Source organism: Peromyscus eremicus, chromosome 6, assembly GCF_949786415.1.
Source record: "Peromyscus eremicus chromosome 6, PerEre_H2_v1, whole genome shotgun sequence".
Lineage (NCBI taxonomy): Eukaryota > Metazoa > Chordata > Mammalia > Rodentia > Cricetidae > Peromyscus > Peromyscus eremicus.
Genome location: NC_081421.1, coordinates 63,812,232 through 63,835,982, shown reverse-complemented (window position 1 = coordinate 63,835,982; position 23,751 = coordinate 63,812,232). Strand labels below are relative to the sequence as shown.

General features: G+C 50.8%; 1 protein-coding gene across 1 annotated transcript in view; it reads right to left on the bottom strand.

Moving 5' to 3' along the window:
- The window catches only part of Kcnn3 (potassium calcium-activated channel subfamily N member 3), a 144,786-nt gene that overhangs the window by 83,547 nt on the left and 37,488 nt on the right, over positions 1-23,751 (bottom strand). Inside the window, exon 2 of the mRNA XM_059265688.1 lies at positions 19,351-19,446. Within this exon, the coding sequence (XP_059121671.1) occupies positions 19,351-19,446 (96 nt within the window). The remainder of the gene's footprint in view (positions 1-19,350; positions 19,447-23,751) is intronic.

Here is a 23,751-nt window from a genome sequence, read left to right as displayed (position 1 = left end):
AAGCTCCAGGCTACCGCAAACAGTTTCTAGAAGTCCTGTTGAGGCTGCAGCTAAAGGTATCAGCAGCATGCAAGCTGCAGCAACGGAGGTGGGGTTTAAATGATGTCTGACAGAAAAGCTCTGTGGGATTCGATCAGAATTGGCAATTGCCACTCGGTAATGATCAGGTATTGTTATTAGCCCTTCCTGCACCTTGTACACACAAGCACACTCATCAACCCCCTGTCTGCTTCAGACAGAGGTTTTCTTCAAAATGAGAAAAGCCTGCACGTCTCCCTAGTGCTCACCTCCCGGTCCTTCCCCGGCAGACGACACACTGTTTTCCTCTGAGGAACGTATTTTACAGCTGGAACGAAGGAGTGTAGGATCCTGTTTTTAAGTGTGCTCAACCAAGCAGGGAAGGGAAATGAGCCAGGGCACAGAACAGCCCGGGGTTGGTGCACAGCTGTTCACACAGCTGGCAGAGACACCCACAGCTGCCAGCAGCATCAGCCAACACTGAGCAAGCCGACGGTCCCCGTGAGAGATGGATGAGTGGAGCCACTGGCCACTTGGCTAGAGGGAACAGGAAGGACACGTTCTGCCTTGCAAGCAGCCCTCTCCCCAAAAGGTGTCCCCACCACCACCTAACTTCCCTCCGGCTGTCACATTAAGACCTACCTCTTCCCCAGCCTCATTGCCCAGCTGGGCAAACTTCTTTGCTTATTCTGACCATTTGGAAACCTGGACCCCGCCCATTTTTAAGGCCCTTTTACCCCGTGCATCCATGTCTTTCTTTCATGCCCCTCCATCAATGCTGCCACGGCCCCTTTGCAGGACGTGCGTCCTCTGCCGCTGCAGTGATTCCTGCTGCTCTCCGGGGGATAGCTGGACAGGAGGCAGGATCCACTCTGTCGAGGAGCCTGCAACTGTCTTCTCGCAGAGAACACCTACAGTCACAGTGGGTCTTGGGGTGCCAGCCACACCTTTGCATTGGCAGGTAAATGCACCTACAGTCACAGTGGGTCTTGGGGTGCCAGCCACACCTTTGCATTGGCAGGTAAATGCTACTGCAAGTTGCCTGAATTCATGGGGATTATAGCCCATAAGTTCAGATGTGCAGACACAGACAAACCCACTAAGGTTTTATTAGTGCTGAGAACTAATGATGCCCCTTCACATCCGTGCTCCTCACAATCCCTGCATCACAACATCCCTGCCTTCATTTCTCACCGCCATCTGGTTCCCACACCAAACGCTGTACCGTAATTAGCTGTCTGATCTGACTGATTTACCTTTTCCACCACTGTGAGCTATCTCAGGGCAGGGAAGACACTTGACCCTTTCCTAACCTCGCACTAAGTAAAGAATCAATGTTTGTTGAAATCAATTGGACCCACGGGGCTAGGTGAAGCCGCTGGTAATACTGGCCAACATTTAGCTGTAATTTCCTTCATCTGCAAAGCCGTTAATCTTCACACCGACCAGGTAAGCGTTATTTGCGTCCTAAGCTTATGGGTGAGGGAACTGAGGTACAGAGAGGGAGAATAACTCGTTCTAAGTTCACTTAGGACTTGGCAGGGCTGAGGTTCGAACCTGGGCAGTGTGCTTCCGATCTGTTCTCTCCACTAACATGAACAAAGGAGAAACTGATCCCGTTTGCCGACAGCCCTACAAGAGAGACTAAGAGACCCAGAGAAGAACATGCTCGGTACTGAAGGGGAGGCTCCTCTGGGAACACGTGATGCCCTGTAGCCTGCAGCCAGGGCTACAAGGAGGCAGCAGAGAGCAGAGAGGCCTGGGGCTCAGGGTCCTGAGTAGGATGAGAGAGGGGTTCCCGCCAACTCGGAGGGACTCGGAAGGCAGTTATCAGGGTGAGAGGCCCAGCTGGGGCTGTGGATTAGTTGAAAGAGACGATTCCGCTATACTCCAGAATCAGCTGAAGAGCCTGGGAAATCCCTAAACTCAGGGTCTCCCCAGAGCAATTAAGGCCAACTCTCCAGGGGTAAAACGCTGGTATCATTTGGAAGCTCCCAGGGTGATTCCAGTGTGCAGCCCAATTGAAGAACACGGCCTCTCCCGCAGAGTCTCGCCAGGCCAGCTTATCCTCCCATTCCAGACTAACACTGGATTCAAGCTAGGGCTCCTCCCATCTCCTCCCTCCGAATGCCACTGGCAGTCAGGCTATTCCGCACAAGGATTTCTCTCAGACTTTCCTGGATCAACCACCTCCAGCTTCTAGTTCCAGCCTGCCACTCAGCAGCCACATGATCTTGGGCATGGGGATCTAATATCCGAGTCTCTGCAAGAAGGGGCTGTGGTAGGCGGAAGAACACCCCTCGAATGTTCACATCCAGTCCCCGAACCACAGCAAAGGAGAAGAGAGGATGCAGACAGAGCAAAGATGATCAGTCTGCAATGGGGGCTCTTCCTGCCTTGTCAGATGGGCACCACGTTGTCACAAGGGCCCTTAAATAGAGTGCAGGAGAGTAGGAGAGGCGGTGGCAGTGTGACATAGCACGAGAAAACTCAACCAGCCACTAATGGCTTGGAAGATGGAAGGCAAGCCACTTTCCAGAAGCTGAAAAGCCAAGCAAATGGATTATCCCAAGCTGCCTTGCCAACGCTTAGATTTCGATGGCGCCATTTTAAACTTCTGACCCCAACCCCCAAATGTAAGATAATAAATGTATGCTGGTTCAAGCTAATACAAAATGGATGGGAATAAATTGAGGATAATATGAAGATTAAATAGGATACTGTTTGTGCAGCATGTGGCCCTGTGCTAATGTTTTATTATTTTCACTGTCACCATTATATCCAGCCAGGCAGCTTTAACGAGCCTGTCCATGCTCCAGTCACCAGCCTGAGATCCAGTTCCCAGTACTTAGGAGAGTGAGGGGCTCTGTGCCCCACGTGTTGACAATAAGCTTGTTTCTAGGACCAGTAGGGACTGGCCAGCCTTGGGCAGGAAGGACAAGAAGCCCCCTACAGCCCTAGGATGACCATGAATACTGGGAGTGGCAGAAGGGTGAGGACGAGAGATGGGTCCCCAGGGAGAGTGCTGACCTGAATGTGGCCAGCAAGGGCTCCAGAGACCTCATCTGAATGAACAGCAGGCACCAACCACAGGCAAGAGCTGGACTCTTGTGTTATGAGCAAAAGGTGGTCTCATCAAGAGGAGGCAAGCTAAAATAATCACCAAAACTCCTGGTTGTTCCAGGCTTGGGGATATTCTAAGCTGATACTACAACACATGTGTATGGCCACCTATTATACACAGAAGGAAACGGATTCAGAGAAATCTAGCAATTCGGGGGAGGTTGACAGTCAAACTCATGAACCTAAATCTAGAGTATTCTGTGCCATACCGTATTTCATTTTCTCTTCATAAAAGCCCAATTAATATTTCAGCTCTTATTGATTTAATCCTGGGAACATGGCAGTATACACCATTCATCTGCATTTCCTCTTTGAGATGTGCCTGCCATAAAAACCGAAGTGCTCCAAACCCCACCAGCACCTAGAAGGGGCCTGGAGGAAATCTACGCTGCGCATCCATCTTGTGTCCGGTGAGGGCTGCTGCCACTGTAGCTCTGCATACATAACATTCAGAAGCTTTGGGCTTCCTGTGGTCCCTGAAGTTGAGCCAGCAGGTGAGGGATGACACACGGCCACTCCCCACTGTGGGTGCCCAAGGACTCCTGCTCAGTTAGAACATCGCAGCAGCCTTGAGAACTAAATTTATCCCCAAAGCACACCTAGATCAGAACGTTCCCTGCTTCAGAGATCCTGTCCCTCACTGTCTTCCCCTCTCCTTTTCCAGAGCCAGGAAGTATGGGCTGTAAAATCCATTCCTGTCAATCCAGCTTTAAAACCACACTCACACACATGCACGTGCAGACGCGGAGTCAGCCCACAGCAACAAACATTGCATGTTCCAATACAAATAAAAAAAAAAAAAAGTAAAAATGGCTGCAGTTAAGAAAAGAGAGCCGGAGGGTACATAAAGGTGGGAAGAGGCGGTGTAAGCTGCAAGGAGATAAGCAAGAAGTGGAAACAAGCTGTTTGAGCCAGGCCCTGGCTCTGGGGTCCGGCCACAGCCATGCCCCTGAGTTCCCACCCAGGCCCAGGCAGCACACCTCTTCCTGTGTGAGCCCCCCCCGCCACGTGGCTCCTTCTCAACCCCACTACACACAAGATGTTTTGTGTTGGCTTTGGGTGATGCTGCGCAGGAGCCCATGCTGCTGACACTCTGGAACAGTGACAGTTCCTAGCCACCTGGCCACACTGGCAAGTCTGGATCCTGAACACGAGAAAAGATTCAAACCCTTGCCTTTGGGAGAAGCTCAGTTCCCAAGGCTGCTGGGGACGAGTATATTTTTAGGGGGAGGTAACTGGGTTCCTGGGAAGTCCGATGGGCACACCGCCTGCCAGCCATCTGCAAAGATCTGACAGTGCAAGGCGCGCTGGGCTTCCCAGAGGCCCTGCTGGGGGCGTGCTCCATCCATAAGCTTTAGAATCTCGAGGTTCTGGGCTGAGACGGTTACTTGTCACTCCTGATTCTCAAACAAGGGCAGCTGATAGCCGCCATCTTTAGTCTTGGAGATCTCCAATGAGGGAGATGTTTCAACCTATTCCCCAGCACAGTCCCAAACTTGGAAGTCCCAGCCGATACCTGTGACCAGACAACCAACTCTCCACATGTCTGTCCATCTCCCCACCTCACTCCCACTGCTTGGTCTTTGATAAGCTATTGATGAATTCACATTTTTTCTAAAATCTCTACCACAGCAGCTTGGAGACATTCCCTAAAACCCCTGCCTCTGTCAGATTACAATACCCTTTTAGACTCCCCAGGACAGCCCAAGCCCATCCATCCTCACTTCTCTCCAGTCCCTTTATGCCTGTGTCTTATCCATCCCTAAAAAAGCACTAGGCTTACCTACCTTTCCCAGCTGTTTGTCAGACTCCTTCCCCTAGAGGACCCTCCCCTGCTCTGCTAGAACTCCCCCCACCCCTCTACCATCTCCCCTGGCACCAGTGTGAGGTCCTTGTTCCCACCGAGATGGGAAGGCTCACTAGGCTGTTCACTGGGCCTGCCGTCAAGATGTTTATCTCAGGTTAGATCACAAGTCTGTTTAGGGCTGGAGCCTTACTGTCCCTGAGGATGCCTGGCTCGGAACAGACCTCCAATAGTTCTGTATCAGGAAATTAATCACCTTTCGTCCAGTCCTCAGGCAAGGTGGAGAACAGTTGCTATTTCTAACAACAGCAGGAAGACAAACATCGCCAGGCCTGCCTCTCCCGCCTCCATCCTACACACACCCAGTGGAGGCAATTCCTCTTTGCTCTCAAATGGCTAGTTTCTAGTACAGTCTAACAAGTGGTATCATAGAGAACCGAGAGGGATCTTGGAGAGCATTTAGCTCCCTGCCCCAGGGGCACCAAGGAAGGAACTGGAAGAAGTGAGGGGCGGGATCTGCGGGGAGGAAAGTGTCCGGGACATTGGACATTAGGACATAGGGCCTGTCCTAACGCAATGCTGCCTCATGGTCTGAGTTTGGAGGCTGCGGTTGCTCTGCACCTGGCGGATGGCTCCACCGTGGCTGGCTACTGATCCCTGCTTTGTGGCTATAGCAAGCCAGCTTAGTCACAGGTCAGCATTAAGGGCCAAGCCCAGCTGCTGTGGTGGAGCAATTGGGAATGTTAGAGCCACAGGGCATGTGGCTGTGTGTCAACACTCTCCTGTGGCTGTTGGGGCAACATTGTTACAACAGTCTTATCAAATGGCCAAGTGTCATGTGTCATCCAAGCCAGAGGCCAGACCCAGAGCTCGCGCCCAGCACCAAGCGCTGTAGCTCAGGAAGCATTGGTTACAGTAAGCATTGGTTACATGAGATGAGTGTTTCACAGATGTGCATGGTGTGTAGGGAAAGGTGTGGTGGACAGGGACACACTACTGCAGCCTAAGGGGAGGCCACTGGTTTTTAGAATAAAAGACTTGCAAATACCTGGGCTTCTTTTTAAACCTCAATTCCCTCTGTGTAGTCGAGCTAAAGAAAATGTACCGCCCCAGATTCAGTTTCTGGTTCCACATCTATCTCAGTGGTTTGGACAAGGCCCTTACACCAGCCTCACCCAGTGTGTGAGGCAGGAAGCTGGGACCACCCCAGATACCCTGCTGCTGATAAGATGAAAGGAACGCAAGGGGAAACTAACAGGGGCAACCAAAGGTGCAGGTTTCTCCCCCGCCCCCCAAAAAGGGCTGCTTCTACCATGAAAACGAGAGACCAAGGGACGGGGGGGGGGGGGGGGGGGGGGAACAGCTGAAAAATCAAAGCTCAATGAAGACAGCCCCAGGCTTTGAGTGAACCAGTGAGCTGCTGTGGAAGCCATCTTTAAGGTCAAGAGAATGAGAAAGCAAGGAGGTGGCCCCCTGCTGACCAGGTCACAGTGGTGCACCTCTGCCTGGATCTGTGCAGAGCGGTAGGGTTGGGCAGGACCCCCGCGCTCTATCTGGGAAGATAAGATGCTGGGAAGTTCTGGGTCCCCCTCAAGGAAGTTTGGGTGTGACGTTGTAGATGCTCAGCGTAAGAACAGTCACTGTGAGTAGGAATCCTGAGGAGGCTGCTGGGCCCTGACCTATGGGATATAGCAAGCAAAGACAACCTCTAAAGCAGACCCCAGACTGCCCGGTCTTCAGTACCTAGAGCTAAAGCAAATATGAACCTGACAGCCCAGGGACTTGCAGGGCCAGTGGTTCCAGACAGGCAGAGGAGGGCACAAGAAATGGGTGCCTGCCCCCAGGGAGGCAAGCAAAATCAAGACTGTGTGGGGCTCAGTCAGGCAGCCAATCTGCAAGAAAGTTCAGCGCCTACAGCAAAGGGAAGGCAGGCAGGGAAACACGGGCATTTCACCAACATCGCGACCTTCTCCACCAGGGACTCCATCCTTCCACAGATGTAGGACCCCAGGGGAAGATGGCAGGGAAGCCAGAAAGAGAGAGAGCCTCTAAGAGGTGGAGGGGGCCCAGCCAAGGCACCGCAGAGGCTGAGGTGTGCCTAGCAAGACCTCAGGAGTTTGAAAGGTAGGACCAATGTGTCTATGTTGCTTTTCAGCCCTGGACCCCACCACATTCCCTCTTCTCAACGACCTAGGAGTATGCCTGCGACTCACCCATGTCCCCGGGTGCTTCTAGACACCGCGGGAATTAGGGGTAGGAGTGGATTTGAGAGTGGAGTGCACTCCCGTAAGCAGGGAAGTCTGCTGGGCCCGGAGATGGTCATCTATGGGACGCCAGCTCTGCCTGTCATCAGCCACATGCCTTTGAGCGGGTCATTTATCCTCTCTCAGCCTCACTTGACTTGTGTAGAAAACAAGCCGCTGACCATGATATCTGGAATAACAAAGGCACAAGCCCTTGCCCACAAGAGATGAATGGACACACAGTGCTGCCGTTGTTGCCGTGCATGTGGTTGCAGGCCACTCGCCAGACCAAGGCTTGGGATAGGACCCCAGCCTGTGATCTAGGGGTGTTACACAGGGTAGGCTCAGAGGCTGGCATGGTGGAGACTGCCTGTGGAAATCAGGGCATGAGGCCAGTCTCTCCCACACCAAGGCACACGGGTTACATCGAAGGTGATGAAATCAGTCCTGGAGGTGGCTGGTGGCAACTCTTGAACCACGCGTGGATGTCCCTTCATGCCACTGAACTGTATTGTAAAGTGGAAGATTTATGTTATGTAGATTTCACTACCATTTTTAAGGGGAAAAATTAAATGACAAAATCACAACCTGGACCCAGGTCCGCTGCCCACGGACCTCCCTCCCTTCTGACAGGGGAGGTGTGAGAGTGACAAAATTTCTTCTAACTTACATAAAACCCTTTCAACCAAAGTGAAATGAAGGACAGACCCCGTCTCCCCTAATCCAGTTACTGGGTTAGAAGGATTTGAGCTCTGCTGATTTCTCCATCTTTCTTCTTAGAAATGGGAAATGTCACTTTACCAGGTTCTTACCCAACAGGAAACTAGAATTACCAGAATTTTCTTGGCAGCATAATGCAATAACGATTATATAGAAATCTCTAGGCAGCAAAATTCTACAGTGTCTTCCAATTTCCCAAAGCCTCAGAGTCAGTTTCCATTAGCCTAGTTTGGACTCACTGAGCTCCTACTGTGTACAGCGCCTTTATTAGACACTGAAGGAGCAGGGGCGGAAACGGCTGAAGGAAGACGCCACCTTTACCGAGCTCATAAATGGTACTAGTCCTCTACCTGAAGTGTACATAGAACCCTGGTGGTGCTTTCAGAACACATACCCCTAGGGAAGTGGGGTTTAATAGCCTGTGGGGGACCAGACACAGTACAGTGGGGCTAATACACATTGCTGATGGAGGATGGCCACCATTGTGGGGCAAGATCACCATTTAAAAATGGTAGCTGTGCCCTGCATAGTCAGACTTGTCAGTCATAGATTATTAAATAAACATCTCAGTACCAAGTGTAGGAATCAGGGAGGCCCCTTTCAAACACCACCAGCCATTGCCCCACAGTTCTTGTTTTCCCACCGGAACTAACTGGGAAGACCCATTGGCTGAAGATACAGCACTCTTTGGTTGAGGGACAGAGAGAAGCCAGGCAAACTTGAAAACTTCCTCCCTGAAGACTAGCTGTAATAGTTCAGGAGGTGTTATCCAGGCTACTGGGGAGGAAAAGGCATCAGTGGTAACCCCACAGCCAACCCTGCATGCTTCAGTACTGATCTGCCAGACAAGATGCGCCCACTCGTGAAACAGAGGCACAAAGGTTTTGGAGGTAACCACCTGCTTTGGGATTGGATTTGAAACTTGCTCCACAGTAAAGAATCCAGGCCTGGTACCGTACATCTGGTCCAAAGTCCATGGCTCCTGAGGTCCCAGGTCCCAGGGAGGAACCTACTACTAAATGACAGGATGTCCAACTGTCCTCCAAATGTGTATGCTTATTTCCACAGAGTAGTGTGCTGCACTCAGCTTGGGTCAGTATCCTCTCAGCAGTGGTCAGAGTTAATGTGGAGATGAATAGCTAGTCATAGTACTGAGAATCAGTGTCTACTGAGTGCTGAACCCTAAACAGGACACCTACATGAACACCCCCAAAGTAATAGGAGGAGGAAAGACAGCTGGGCATGGGAGCTGGCACACATCTGGAAATTAGATTATCTCTTAGTAGGCTGAGGCAAGAAAACCCACAAATTCCAGGTCAGCCCGAACTACACAGTAAGCCCTTACCTCAAAGGAAGAAACAAACAAACTAAACACAAAGGCACAATACAAAAATAGGACGTATTAATTCTGGAAAAGTCACAGAGATGCACTTCACCAGAGCCAGAGACAGAGTTTTCATGAAGCGAGCTTGCGGCCCAGTGACTTTGGAGAAAGGAGGACTGAATTGAGAGGGGAGGACGCTTGGCCACTGACTGTAATTACTCTAAAGGCTTTGAGTGGCTGGCCCATTTGCGCCTGCAAAAGACTGGAGAGAAGTCTCCTTTAAACCACAAGATGCCAGAGCCAAAAAACTGTCTTTCAGATGGCTTTCTGTATCAGCTTTGAGGCCATTAGCCAGGTGTCCAGTTCTGCTTCTGGGAAAGAGGTAAGGCTGTTAGGGGAAGGACATGGTTGTTCAGACAGGTCCCACCAGGAGCCTCCTGGGCACGCACTGCCGGCCACCGGCCTCCTTTCCTTCTGTGTTCTCTCCCTGGCACCAAGGATCCCTCAGCTATGGCACTTTCATAGAATCAGAAGCCCCAAAGGTCATTTGGCTTGATCTATCTACTTTACAACCACAAAAAATAATAAAGTTGAGCTGGTGGTAGTCTGTCTGGCTACAGTGATCCACACTCCAGACAACCTGGACACAGGTTCTAATCCCACATAACAGTGCAGAGCTCCACGGAGGCAGAGCCCTGGGGTGCGGCAGGTACTGGGCCCCTCACACTTGCTCAGTCCCCCTGGGTATGCTGCTGCTTTGCACTGCTGAACCCTCCTGAGCCACATATCCAGGGCTCACTCACTTCACATAGCCCAGGGTGAAGACAAGTGTGTGGTTTCCAAGGCAACCCATATGCAGGTGGATTCTGACTGCTGGGGCCTGTCTGAAGCCAGTGAGGAGAGAAGTAAAAAGGAGGAGTCACCTTCCTTTTACAAACATAACTCCTTCTGAACTAATCTGCCCTGAGCCCTGTCAGGGTCTAGGATGGAGGACAACCCTACCACCCTGGGGCCCAGGAAGCTTTTGGAAGACTTACTAAAAGGAATTTGAGGGGGCTGGGGAGCTGGTTCTGTGAGCAAAGTACAAGCATGAAGATCTGAGTTCAGGTCCCCAACCCCCACATCAAAGCTCGCTGTGGCAGCCATATGCACCTGGAAGTCCATAAGACAGGTGGATCCTGGAGATTTGCTGGCCACCCAGTCTAGCTGAAACTGTGAGAGACCCAGTCTCAAAAGAACAAGAGAATGATAGAGAAAGACATCCAATGTCAGTGTCAACCTCTGGCCTCCATATGTACACACACACAAGCAAGAGCAAACACACACACACACACACACACACACACACACACACACCTCCCCACTCACTCATTCCCACACATAAAGAGGCATGCACCCTAGAGTCAATGGCACCCAGCAAGTGAACTTGAGAAGTTTGGAGCTGTCCATCTGGCTGGGACAAGTCCCAACATGCCCAGGGTATGGGTTTTCCTGCTTTTAATAGACACAGCACACGCTCTGTCAGGAAACAGGATGCTTCAGAATGCATTTCCCAGTGACGAAGTACAGAGAGCTAAGATGGAGTCTGGCTGCCCCCTCACCTCAGCAGTCGGGGCAGAGCAGGTACCTTCACACCTACTAAGAGGAGCAGAGGAGGGAAGCCCTCTGCGAGGCAAAAGGGTTAAACTCAAGTGTTTAAATATTTAGCAAATAAAGACACAGTGTCACGTAGAAATTGACTATCGGGATTGATGTGGTAACCATGGCAATTCACAGCCAGGGGCAGATCTAAGTGAACAGGTCCTGGGACTGAGGTAGGCTGACCAGAGTGCAGCAGGGAGGACCACAGTGGGCAAGCTCACAAGAGAGGCCTATTGAGACTTCTACCCTTTGGGATACAAAAATCATGGGCCAGATGTCCACACTGCAGACTGAGGCCTGTCCAGCCTTTTGGAGATGAATTTTCTCCACAGAAGGAAGACAGACCTCATCTATCTACCTGAGTTCAATTCATCCACTCACAATGCAGCTCTTGCTGAGTCTAACTATGTGACTGACAGACATCTCTTCGCTCCAATACAGTCCCCGTCATCATGGAGTCCACACCTAAGGAAGAGGAGCTGACAAGAGATGGCATGTACAAGCCACCAATCAGGCAAACCACAGCAGGCAAGGAGCTGATGCTAAGTCACGGACTAGACAGGCACCTTGCTTGGGGACCAGAGGTGGCCAGAAAGAATTCCTAGAGGAGGATTTATCAGGCTAAAGGTAAAGATGGTAAAGCTGACAGCCCTGTGAAAACGCTGTCGGATTTCAAAGCACAGACCAAGTGTGGTGGAACCATCACCACCCAGGCAGTTGCCCAAGCACCCGCCGCTGAAACTCCTATCTTCAAAGAATGTGAACAGGCCTCCTGGTACCCTGCTGAAGCCAAGCATTCATATTCCCGCTCACTCTCTTGCTCTCTTGCATTCTCTCTTGCTCCCCGCACCCCGCCAGCCTTCCTTCTTTTATTGAGACATGGCGCCTCCTCCTGAATGCTGGGATTACAGGCATGTGTCTTCATGGCAGGCCCTCCTCTCTCTTGCTTCTTTTTCTCCAGCCTTACCAAGCACAGGCTGACCCCAGGATCAGCAGCACCACAGTGAGGCCCCTGGAACACATTTCCCATTTTCAGTTTCCCACACGAGCTGCAATCTATCAGTGGAGTGTTAATGAAAGTGGAACAGGAGATGGGCATAAGCTTGGCAGAGGAGGCTGCTGTGCAGCATGTCCTGGTCAGGTTGGGTACCCCTTCAGTACTAAACCCATCTGAGCTCTGGTCTCCTCTGTGGTGGTCCCATGGAGACTGAGCTGATGCCCTCAGACCAAGCCAGGCTGAGATGTCTACCCAGGGTCTTCAGATCTCAGGAACTCAGAGCTGGCCATTCATTTCTTGTGTGTGTGTGTGTGTGTGTGTGTGTGTGTGTGTGTGTGTGTGTGTGCTCACATGCATGTGGAGGACAGAGGTCAACATTAGGTTTTATGCTTTTTGTGTCAACTTGACACAGGATAGAGTCATTTTGGAAGAGGTAACCTCAATTTAAAAAAAATGCCCCCACAAGACTGGCCTGTGGGCTAGCTTATGGTTCATTTTTCTTGACCGATGATTGATGTGGGTGGGCCCATCCCACAGAGGGTGATGCCACCCCTGGATGTGTAGTCCTAGATGACGTAAGAAAGAGGGCTGAGCAAACCAGTAAGCAGTAGTCTCCCATGGCCTCTCATGAGTTCCCGCACCCAGGTTCCTGCTGAGTTCCTGCCCTGACTTCCCTGGATGATGAACTAACTATAAGCTGGAAGACAAAATAAATCTTTCCTCCCCAAGCTGCTTTTGATCATGGTGTCTTATCATTGCAGCAGAAACCCTAACAAAGACAGATGTCTTCCTCAGCCGCTCTCCACCTTATTCTTTGAAACAGGGTCTCTCTAAAACTGGAACTCATAAATTTGGCTAATGTGCCTGGCCAATGAGCTCTAGAGATCCACCTGTACACATACACACAGAGGGGGGGGCACACACACCACATGCACCCCCTCCCACAGGTTAGAAGCACATCAGCCCTATGTGAGTACTGGGGATCCAAGCTCAGGCCCACATGGTTGGGGGGCAAGCATTTTACTAACTGAGTCACCTCCTCAGCCCCAGAACCAGCACCTCAGATTCATCAGTCAGCCAACCAGGAACACCATCAGCACTGTCTATGGTCTGTCTGCAGAAAGGATAGACAGCCTCTAGTTCCCACGGGGAAAAAAAGTAATAACTTCCTCTGCTCTCCTTAGCCCTCTGAATCACTCCAGGCCAGCTCTGTCTCCAATATACAAGGTCTCTGCTCCAAGTGATCACAGTGCCCAGCATCACCTCCCTAGGACCCACCTGCCCCCAGGAGACACGCCCCACTCCATCTTCTTCATGCCACCTGGACTGTCACACACACACACCTCCTCCTAGGGTGCTTATAAGCTTGGATCAGCAGGCTCAAGGTGTTAATGGGTTAAACGTGAATTATGAATATTGAGTAAATCGATGAACATGCAGGCTCAGTGTTATAAATGATACGAGAGTCAATTTACTGATTTAGAGAAGTCCGTATAGAGCTCAGCTGTCACGCCTTTCCTCTTAGGGCCAGGACTTGAGTCCACACTTCTATAGGAAGGAGAAGGTAAAGAGCAGGACTAAGTTGTCTGCCTGCCCCATGATGGGAAGATGCCACGAACCTATTTAGCAAAGGGACCCCAAAGAGTCTGCACCAATGACCCCTCCTGCATTACACACATCAAGTCTCGGTGACGGCGCATTGTGAGTACCCAGGAGGCTGCACGGATCTCCTGGACCATCGCACTGCAGTGGGCAAGCCTTTTACAGTGTGAGTTGTCTCCTGACTATAACTCACGTCCTATGGTTTTAAATAAGTTCCCTATCTTCTGGGAACCCTGTTGGTATTTAATAAAACTATTCACTTTTATATACCTAGTAAATGAAAATCTCCACTCTGGGTCCCTTGTGTTCCAAATTCATAAAGCGGAAGGCTCATCTCTTACCACCATCATCGTGTTTCTGTCACATTGGAGGAAACTACAGAAGCGCAGGGAGGCTTGGGTTAGATCTTGAGGGGACCGACACTTCCCAACAGGAGTAGATAAGCACCGTCCCGTTGAGTCAGCTGATGAAAGAGCACGAGTGGTAACTGATGGTGCTTGCAGCCTCTATCCAGGGGCTCCATGATGTGAACTCCCACTGCTGTCCATATCCCCAGCCTAAGCCAAGCACCTCCTCCCTGGGCACTCTACCCCTCCCCACTCGCATGCTCCTGGACCAGACAATAAGCCCTGGTTATCCCCTCTCCCTCCAGGTTGGCTCCTTGCTATCCACAAAAGCAGAGCGCCTATGCTCACTGTATCTACTTGTTCACTCCGCCCCCCCCCCATACACTGTCATTCCCAATGACTGCCCTGACAAAGGCAGGCAGAGGACAGATGTGCTCTTCAGTCCTGCCCTCCATGTGGCAGACACAACAGCTCCCCTTCTCTCCTCTCCTCCTTGTGGTCGTGGTCCTTAGCTGTTCCTTCTCAGTCTCCTAGGAGCTCCTCCTCCACCACCTACTTATCACCTGTCAAGGATCCTCTGGGGACTCTGCCTTGTGCCCCCTCTTATCTCACTGCCCCTGCACATCCATTCCTAACTATTCGACATCATTAGCTCCCTTTTCCTTGCTGGAGGCAGCGAGAGGCCCCTCCTATGCCCAGAGTAGAACCCAACACCTTCCCACCTTGACCTCCTTCTGTGTTTTCGGTTTAATGAATGGCACTCTCCAGCACTGAGTTACCCCAGCAATTGGGAGACTCCTCTCTCCCCGCAGAGAATATAACCAGACTAATTGGTCACCAAGTCTTGTCATTTCCACTCGCTCAGCATCTCTAATGTCTGTCCCCTCCTCCTGTCCTCATTCTTGCGCTCCTCCTGGTCAGGCATCGCGATCCTTCACCTGGATGCTGTCATCAGCTTCTAGCTGTCTTCCTGCCTCTGAAATTGACCCTTCTCACACTCGCCAGCCACGGCAGGCAGCATGTGGAAAATGTAAATATCCCTCCAGCTTGACACCCTTTCATGATGACTGCTGCTGTCTAGAGCACATTTCAAAACCCGTTAGCAAGACAAACTGGCCTGCCCACCTTGCAGGGTGGAGCTGCCCCACTGCCCAAGACCAGAGCCTTGCTGCATTCTGAATGCACACTGCAGTTTCCACGCCAGGGCTTTTGCTTACTGTGTTATCTCTGTTTGGGACGCTGTGGCAGTTTGAATAAGAATGATTCCCACAGGCTCCTATATTTGAAGACTTAGTCACCAGGGACTGGCACTGTTTGAGAAAAAATAAGAGGTGAGGCCTTGTTGGAGGAAGTTTGTCACTGGGCATGGGCTTTGAGGTTTCAAAAGCTCATGCCGGGCCCAGTCCGTCTCTCTCTGTCTCTGTCTCTGTCTCTGTCTCTATCTCTGTCTCTCTCCCCCCCCCCCCCCCCCCCGCCCATGCCTATAGATCAGAATGTAACCCTTGGCTACTGCTCCATACCTTGTGCGCTGCCATGTTTCCCGGCATGATGGTAATAGACTATGAGCTTCTGGAACTGTAAGGAAGTCCCAATTTAATGCTTTTTTTTTATAAGAGTTGCCTTGGTCATGGTGTCTCTCCTCACAGCAGCAGAACAGTGGCTAAGACAGACACCTTTCCCACCCTGTGAGCCAGGCCTACAGGACTTTATCTAAGCTGCAGCATTCTTGTAATGCCCCAATTTGACCTGTGCACAGTCTTCGTGATAGGGACAACCACCAGTCTGACTTTGCAGGAAGGAAACGGCTCAAAGGGGAGTAAGACATTTTCTAAAGGTCACCATATACCCCTACCCCAAAAGGTGACAGCGTCTGCCTTGAACCCCAGCTGGGCCGTCCTGACATCCATGTTATCAGAAACCTGCTAGCCTGCCTTCTAGGCCAGCACCAGACACAGTCAAAGCTGGCGACCCCTCGGAGAAGCAACAGTGATGTCAGGCTTCCAGCCCAGCAAGAAGAGCTCCACGCAGGCTGTGCACAGCAGCCTCACTAAAGCCCTTGCTGAATAAACAACTGAGCTGTTGGGCGATGGAGAGTAGGACAGGGAGGTGACCAGGAGAGCAGCCAAGTTCAGTGCCTTGTGCATAGAGGGATGCACCGAGGGCATCCAAAGCATGGCACAGGAGTGAACTGTCCATGAACAAGCGTGGCTTCCGGTTACATTTTAGTGAATGCCCCAAATGCATAGCTTTTGTGTTTTCCTTTCTTTTCAGGGTACACTGGCTTGGGGGATCAAAGGTACCCGAGTCTTTCAAAGCTCCAATCCAAAGTGCCACAAGAGGCAAAGGTTGAAGAAGGGCAGGTGATGTCTTCAACAACAGAGGTGACCGTGTGTCAATCATGGTCCTTTCCTTGCTGTTCCAGAGACAAGACTGGGGCTGAGAGCAAGTTCCAGAAGAGCTGGTTTCTTTCCTCTCAGCAGAAAGGACAATACAGGAGCCTATAGACACTGTCACTCTAGATGCTCCTCTGGTCAGCTCTGTCACAGAACCCAGCAGGTCCTGTGCTAGGCAGGTAGCCACATTTGTGGCCCTCTAAGACAAGAGATGGGACAGCCACAGCCTTCTTCCTCTCCTGCTCACCACAGCAGCAGCTGGCCTTCCCTGAGGAAAGATTTTCTGGTTTTCCCCTGGAAATTCTCTGTCAGTCACATAGGGGACAGCTCCTCCCTATCATTCAGTAACCAGGGCCCTGAAAAGTGAGCAGCCATACCTAGACCAGGGAATTTGAAACCAGGGGCCTAGGACCCTAATGACTAGACAGGGTTTCCTTGAAACTGAGGCCCCAGACCACAAAGCAAAAATAATAATGTAACAAGTTTTAGAAACTAGAGCTCTTGAGTCCAGAACCTTCCATTCCAAAATGTGCTGCCAACACCAGCTTTCTGTCAGGCACTGTACACTTTTATAAATGCAAACATCAATGACATCATCGTCTCTGGAGTGATGGAGAAAGCTATCATGCAGAACACTGCAGCTTAGCCAGGTGAGGTGCTGATGGGACACCTCTCTTGCTGCCTCTCTGGGCCCAAGCCATCCACATTCCTGTCCGGAAGGAGACGAGAGTCAGCACAGGCTGCTGTAGTGACTGTAAAGGTGAAGACACTGGTACCATCCCCTGGGAGTCAGTGGGCATAGCGTGATGAGGGGCTGGGTCATGGGAACTGAGCCCAGCCACAACAGGAGGAAAGCCAGACACTTGCCAGCACTACCCGCCGTGCTAGTGACCAGGCATCTGTCCTACCTGGCGTATCCCAAGATGCAGCTAGAAGCCAGAGGGCAGGTGTGTGGGTGTAGCAGGAAAGGGAGTAGAGTTCCTGTTTCTTCAAATCACACTGTGCTCTACGCCATCCCAGCACCCATAAGAACTCGACAAAGCAGGGAGAAGGACTTCCGTTCTTTGGGTGGGAAACTGAGCACTTGCTATCATCCCAAGGTCATTCAAGCTGAAGCATCTGAGCTAGGAGTCAAAGCCACTACTCTGGGCTGAGTGTAGCTCGGAGGCAGAGCCTGGCCTGACATGTGCAAGGCTCCTGAATTCTGTCCCCAGAACAACACGCAACAGCAAAAAGCTAAACACCCCCCCAAAAAAAAAATCAATTATTTTGTCTATTTCACTCTGTTTTTCTAAAACTGTGAGTGTTGGGCCAAGGTAAGTGACCCAGAGAGCGTGGTTACCACGGAAACAGACACTGGTCCTAAGCTGAGGGTACACTAGATAGTCTGCCAGCGGCATGGTCTGCCCCCAGACCAGCATCACTTTGCAGTTGAACTAACTCAGGTATGTAGACCTGAAGCAGGGAAGAGGATTGAACCTAAGAGAAGCAGAGATCTTGCTCTTCCCTCATGACGCAGAACAGGAAGTCCATGTGTCTGGGAGGACCACCCGAGTGCTGGGAACTGCCCTCTGTCCTTCCTTCCAACCTGGGTCCAACTGAGTTTTGATTCTTCTTTTTTTAATCTGGCCTTTGTGACAACTTCCCACACAGGCCAGGGTGATACCTGACCACACAGCCTCCCTGCAGATGAGAATGTGAGGACCCCCCAAAGGTTGAAGAGCCTCAGAACTCCAGGTAGGGTGGAAACTGGGCTGAAGCCAACACTGGAAACCCCTGTCCTTCCATGGACCCTTGGTCGTCTTCAATTATGCTACTGGCTGCTTTCTGAGACCTGCTAGATAATAGTGTGGATTCAAGTCCAACAGCTGTGTCCAGTTTGAACTCTGAGAAGGAAGTTGCCTAGTGACCTCTGTATCAACCCTGAAAGCATAGCCCAGTATAAGCACACAAGACTCTGCAAAAGCTAGAGTACAGTCTCTAAGGGGTGTCCTCATGCACGGGAATACTGCGAGTCCTGCCCGGAAGACCTAGAGTAAAAACCACTACATCCAGTCCAGCCAGAGCAACTCCAGCGCTTGGCCAGAAACTGGACCTCATTTAGGGACCAGGAGGCTCCCCATGACACATCTGTGTCAGGACAAAGAGAAACAACAGGACTTGAGTTGACCAACATTTGCTGCCTAGTGTTTACACACACACACACCACTTTCTTGTTCCACCCTCACAGTAGCCCCGCAAAGCTGGAATCAAGCCTCCATATTCCAGGTGAGGAGGCTGAGACCCAGAAAGGTCACAGGACTATCCAAAAACACTCTTCAAGAAGAGGTCATGGCCAAGACTTGACTACAGTCTTTTTGATTCCTGAGTTCTGGTCTTTATCAATCTCTTCCTGCTGCCCAGATGTGATTCTGTCTATGTTCCTCTGACCAGAGAACCCGGGGAGTGTCCAGATTCACACGCACATGATCAGAAGCATCTGGATATTTTGGATGACCTGGGTCAGCAGTGAGCAGATCAGCCAGCAAGGGGGAGTAGGGCTGGGGGAGGCGTGGGCGTTGACAACTCACTGTCATGACAGGATGCTCAGGTCCACTCACTCCAGCTTTATTCTCACAGTCCAAGGTGAACTATCCTCCCTATATCAGCCAAGCTGGAAGAATACCCAGATGTCCAGGAAATAGTTCCCAGAGTACTGAGTCATCCCAGGCAGCCAGAAGCAAGAGGCATCCTCAACCACATCACACATCCACTCTATCTAGAAAATGGTTCCTCCCAGCCTGGCGTCTTCAGAGGTGGAATCCCCACATTCAGAAGTGCAGGCTCCTTGCTGGTGTTTGAGGCAGTGTGTGTGTGTGTGTGTGTGTGTGTGTGTGTGTGTGTGTGTGTGTATACAGCCCCCAGTCATGAAGCCATATGCCTACCCATGAGGCCACCTGAGAGGAAATAATGTCTCTATTCTTCTAAAAAGTCACAGGATAGCCTCAAGACACCCTCCTTGAAGATCCAAAGAGCAAAAGGAGAGCCAAGATTTTAGACACCCATCTTGTAAAATCACTCAATTTGGGTTGAGGGTAGATGGGTTCAGCCCAGATGAAGGCAGGAGCATGGGCTACTACTTGAAGTGGAGGGACATACCTGGACTTCCCTTGTGTGATAGGCGATGATCAAACCAAGCAGGATGATGGTGGATAAACTGATAAGGCATTTCAGGGCCAACGAAAACATGGAATCCTGCAGGAGAGAGGGAAAGAGAGTTAGGGGGTCCAGGCAAGAAGCAGCTCATGGAAGAAGTGTACCAGCAAACAGGTGGGCAGAGGAAGGGACCGTCTTTAGTCCCTCTTGGGAGCAGGATGGAGCACGAAGTTAGCCTGAGCCTGGGCTGCCCCTTCTGAGCCTTTGCTTCTGAGGAGAGAACATTCTTGCATTCCCAGAATGACCCCACATGTCTGTGACACCTGGCTGGACTCTGGTTACTGGTGTGTTGAATATTTGCCTCCATGCTCATAAGTCACGTGAATGTAATTCTTTTTTGTGCCATTGTTATATGGTTTGGGTATCTATACCGTGCCTACTCATGTTTCTATCTTAACACAAACCAGAAGATTCTAAAGTCCCTCACGTCCCTGGCCATGAAGAGCTCTGTTAGGAATGAATCAGGATGTCCTGGGAGCTTCCCTGTCTCCTAGCTTAAGCCGAGGTCAGAAGAGGAAGACAAGGACGGCAGAACTACTGGATGGCTGAGCGGCCAGCAAAGGAGCAGAAAGCGGTCTTGGGCAGGGAAAGGCTGTGTGGCCTGCTGGTCAGGGCAGAGAACACTCCCTGCAGCTTCAGCCCCGGTGGTTTAAAGAGCCTGTAGTCTGTGCATTAGCTCTCTCTGCTGGGTCCAGAGCCTGCCCCAGCTACTCAGAGCTGCGTGACCATCAAGGCACCTGCCCTAGCTGGGCTCAGGGAGTGCTGGCCACCGTTACTCTTTGCTCTGGTCAGTCAGAGCATCTAGTTGAGACCTGCTACACTCCTGAGTGAGGCACGAGAAAGGAGAGCTCCCTCCAGTCCTAACGGAGCACAGGACACAGCTCTGAGCAAAAGTGGCTGACAGGTCAGGCAGCATTTCCAAGCACCACTAGGGGGGCTCTCTCTGGTCCTGGGAGCTGAGGGAGACCAAAGAAACAGTGCTATCCTCAAGGGTAATCAATAATGTCCAATCTCTGCACCCCCCAACTTTATAACAATGACATGCCCAGAGGGATGAGTGGCTTAGGTCAGAGTTCAAAGCCAGAGTCTCTGACCCCCCCCCCCCCCCGCCCCCAGGTCAGAGCACTATACATTGCCCTGCACTAGCTCTACCCGGAAATAGGAATGCTCATGAAAATTCCCTTACACAGACCTAAATGGCAGACCAAGACAAGAGACCAAAAAATAACTAGGTAAGAGAGACTAACTCTACTTTTCTATACAAAGTTACCATGGTTATAACTGTCTATGGCACACTGCAAAATAACTAGAAAAGGACAAAAGTTCTTACCACACAGAACTGTGCAATGTTTGAGGAGATGGGGGCGCTAACCAGCCTGATCCAGTCATCACATACCAATACGTTTCAAAAAATACGCAACAAAACTCCCCTAAAAGTGTACACATACTATGTCACAGCCAAGATCTTTAAATAACAATGGAAGCTAATTCAACAGCAAGATAAGATTGATTGCCAGATGATGCTTACAGCAGAGCTGAACGAGCTTAGGGGAGGGAGACATCACCGGCAGAGGTGAAAGGGGTTTGGGACCTGCAGAGCAAGGTTCTAGGGTCCAATATGGCCACCAGAGTCAAGAGGACAGCTTGGTCTCGTTCAGGACTAGCGGGTGCCCATGTCGCGATGCTCTCAACCACCCGCTGTGGACTCACACAGAACGGGAGCTGTTCTCTCTGGTGTGTCTGTCACCTCCACCCCTCACTTCCTGGCTATGTCATTGAGGCCCGTTTCATGCCAGGCACAAATCAGCCCTGGTGCTCTAAGGAAGATCTAGTGGAATAACTCATTCATTCATTCATTCATTCATTCATACTTCTGTTCTCTGTTGGTACTGTCTGTTGCAGGGTGCACACGCAGCAGGCAGCAATGCACACGTACTACAGCGCTCATGTGGAAGCCAGAGGACAGCGTTTGGAAGTCAGTTCTCCCCTTCCACTTTCATGCGAGGTCCAGGAATCAAACTCAGGTTATCAGGCTTGCGTGGCAACTGCCTTTACCTGTGAAGCCATCTCCCTGAGCCCCTGTTCTGTTGTTTTCTAAGACAAGGTTCAGTTACGTAAATTTACCATCTTCCTGCCTCAGCATCCCAAGTTCTTATCCATTTGCTTTTTCACAACCATTTCAACCAGTTCTTGCTTGTTGAATACCGGCTAGATACTCCACAGTGTGGTCCATGCTGGGGGATATAGAGAGAGGGCCCCACCCACCAGAAGTTTTCAGTCTGTCTTCTTGCATAAACTCTCACTTAATTACACTATACGGTTCAGAGAAATGTCTCCATTCTGTACTACCCAAAGGTGGCCAAAGGCTGGGGGTGTAGCTTAATGGTAGAGCACAAGCCACACAAGGTGGAGGTCCTGGATTCCATCTCCAGTGCTCAGGCCCCTTAGCATCCTCTGCGCTCTTCAGAACGAAGAGTACCCTGGAGTTCTTCCTTGAGCTCACGAGTATAGGGGTATCTCGGGGAGTCCTAGTGCTTTGCTAATGCAATATGAGCACCAAGAAAAGCAGAACACAGTTCTGACCCTCCAGAAGGTTCCAGCCTTTGAAAGCTTACTTGATGCTGATCCCAGACCTAGCTGGGGCTGAGGGGAAAAGCTGGAGGCCCAGGGACACTCTGGTTGCTGTGGGACAAGATGAATTTCCCTACAGGAAGGAGCTGGGACAGCTCACAGTGCTCTCCAGCCAGAAATGACCATAAGGTCCTTGTCAAAGGGGTCCAAAAGCATGTGGAGAGCATCACGCCTACCCCAGGAAGGCTTGTGATCAGTGGCACACTTCCACCTCTAATTCATTTTCTTGGCAAAAAAGTAGCTAACGTCAGAATCTATGTCTGTTTCCATCATTTTTAGGCGAAGAGGTGAAGGGACAGGGGCCAGATGCTCTCTCCTCTCCTTTAAGCCTCTTCCGTTTCTCCCAAAAGTTGAAGCTTTTCCATTAAAAGGCAGCTCCCACCTGCTCAGAGGTTTTGACTGGTGTGGCCTGCTGGGCCAGGGGCAGCCTGCAGGGAGACAGAGCTGTGCACTGGACTGACAGGGACCCTGGAGACTTTACAGACATCCTTGAGATCCTATCACATATCAATTAAAGGAAAACATTAACTCACTTTCTAACACCTGGAAAATATGTCAAAGATGTCTAGCTGGATCTGGACCGTTTTCTATTTGCCGAAATGTTGAATTATCATCTTCTTTCCCATTTGAACTCCAGTGGAGCTTGAAATTGATGTGACTCTTCAGACAACACCAGTGACACAGGGTTGACTAATTAGTCACCAAACACCACATGGTGGGGCACCTTCCACACCTGCTGTGCCCCACCACACTCCATCTGGGGCCTTAAACTTGACTCACTGGCTGTGACGAGTCCTGTGGCCAACTAGTCAGCCCTTCTCTCCTATGTCTGAGAACTTTTTAGCAACAAAGAAATAACCCCCAACATGCAGGAGACGCAGGACACATCCCAGTGGTGGAGGGGCATTTTTATGCATAAAGATTTTACTTTTATTTTTAAAATATGAGTGTAAGGAGTATGTGAGTGCGGCATCCACAGAGTCCCAAAGAGGGAGTCAGGTGCCCCTGGCTAGAGTTACAGGCACTTATAAACCTCCCAATGTGGGAGTCCTCTAGTCCTCTGAAAAAGCGGTATGCACTCTTAACCACTGGGCCATCTCTCCAGCACTCCATGGGGGTGGGGCTCATTTTAAAGTCCATCTAGTCCTACAGGCTCAAGGATCTTCAAGTGGTTCAGACCGTCTGAGCAGCCAGTGGTGGAGACTAGCACGGCCGTGAAAATAGAGAGCATCTGAAGACACACACAGAGAGAAAGTGTGATAGACTATTCACCAGAGAGCTGTGAGCCTCAAACTGGATAGGTAGTCTATTTCTGATTATTTGTAAATTTTTTCATGTAGAAAAAAGACTGTGAGAATATCAATATTCTGCATCATAGTCTGAGCCCTGGACTGCCAGGAAGAGGCTTTCGTGCAGTGGGAAAGATGCATCTTCCTTGTAACATGCACTCGGGCATGGCGGCTGCAGGGGACATGTGAGCCTCAAGTGATCCCTGTGGTGGGGATGAACGGCCTAAGCTTTCTCGGAGTCTTAAAACCCCACTTCATTTACACACGCCCATTTCCTAGTGTCCTACTCCAAAAGTGACCCTTCTCAGCCTGTGCAGGAGAGGGTGCATTTAGGCCGGGTGGACACTTCGGCTCTTAGTCACTCGGGCTGGGTTTAGGGACTCACACCCACTTCAGACAGCCTTATTGCTTCACTGATTTGCAG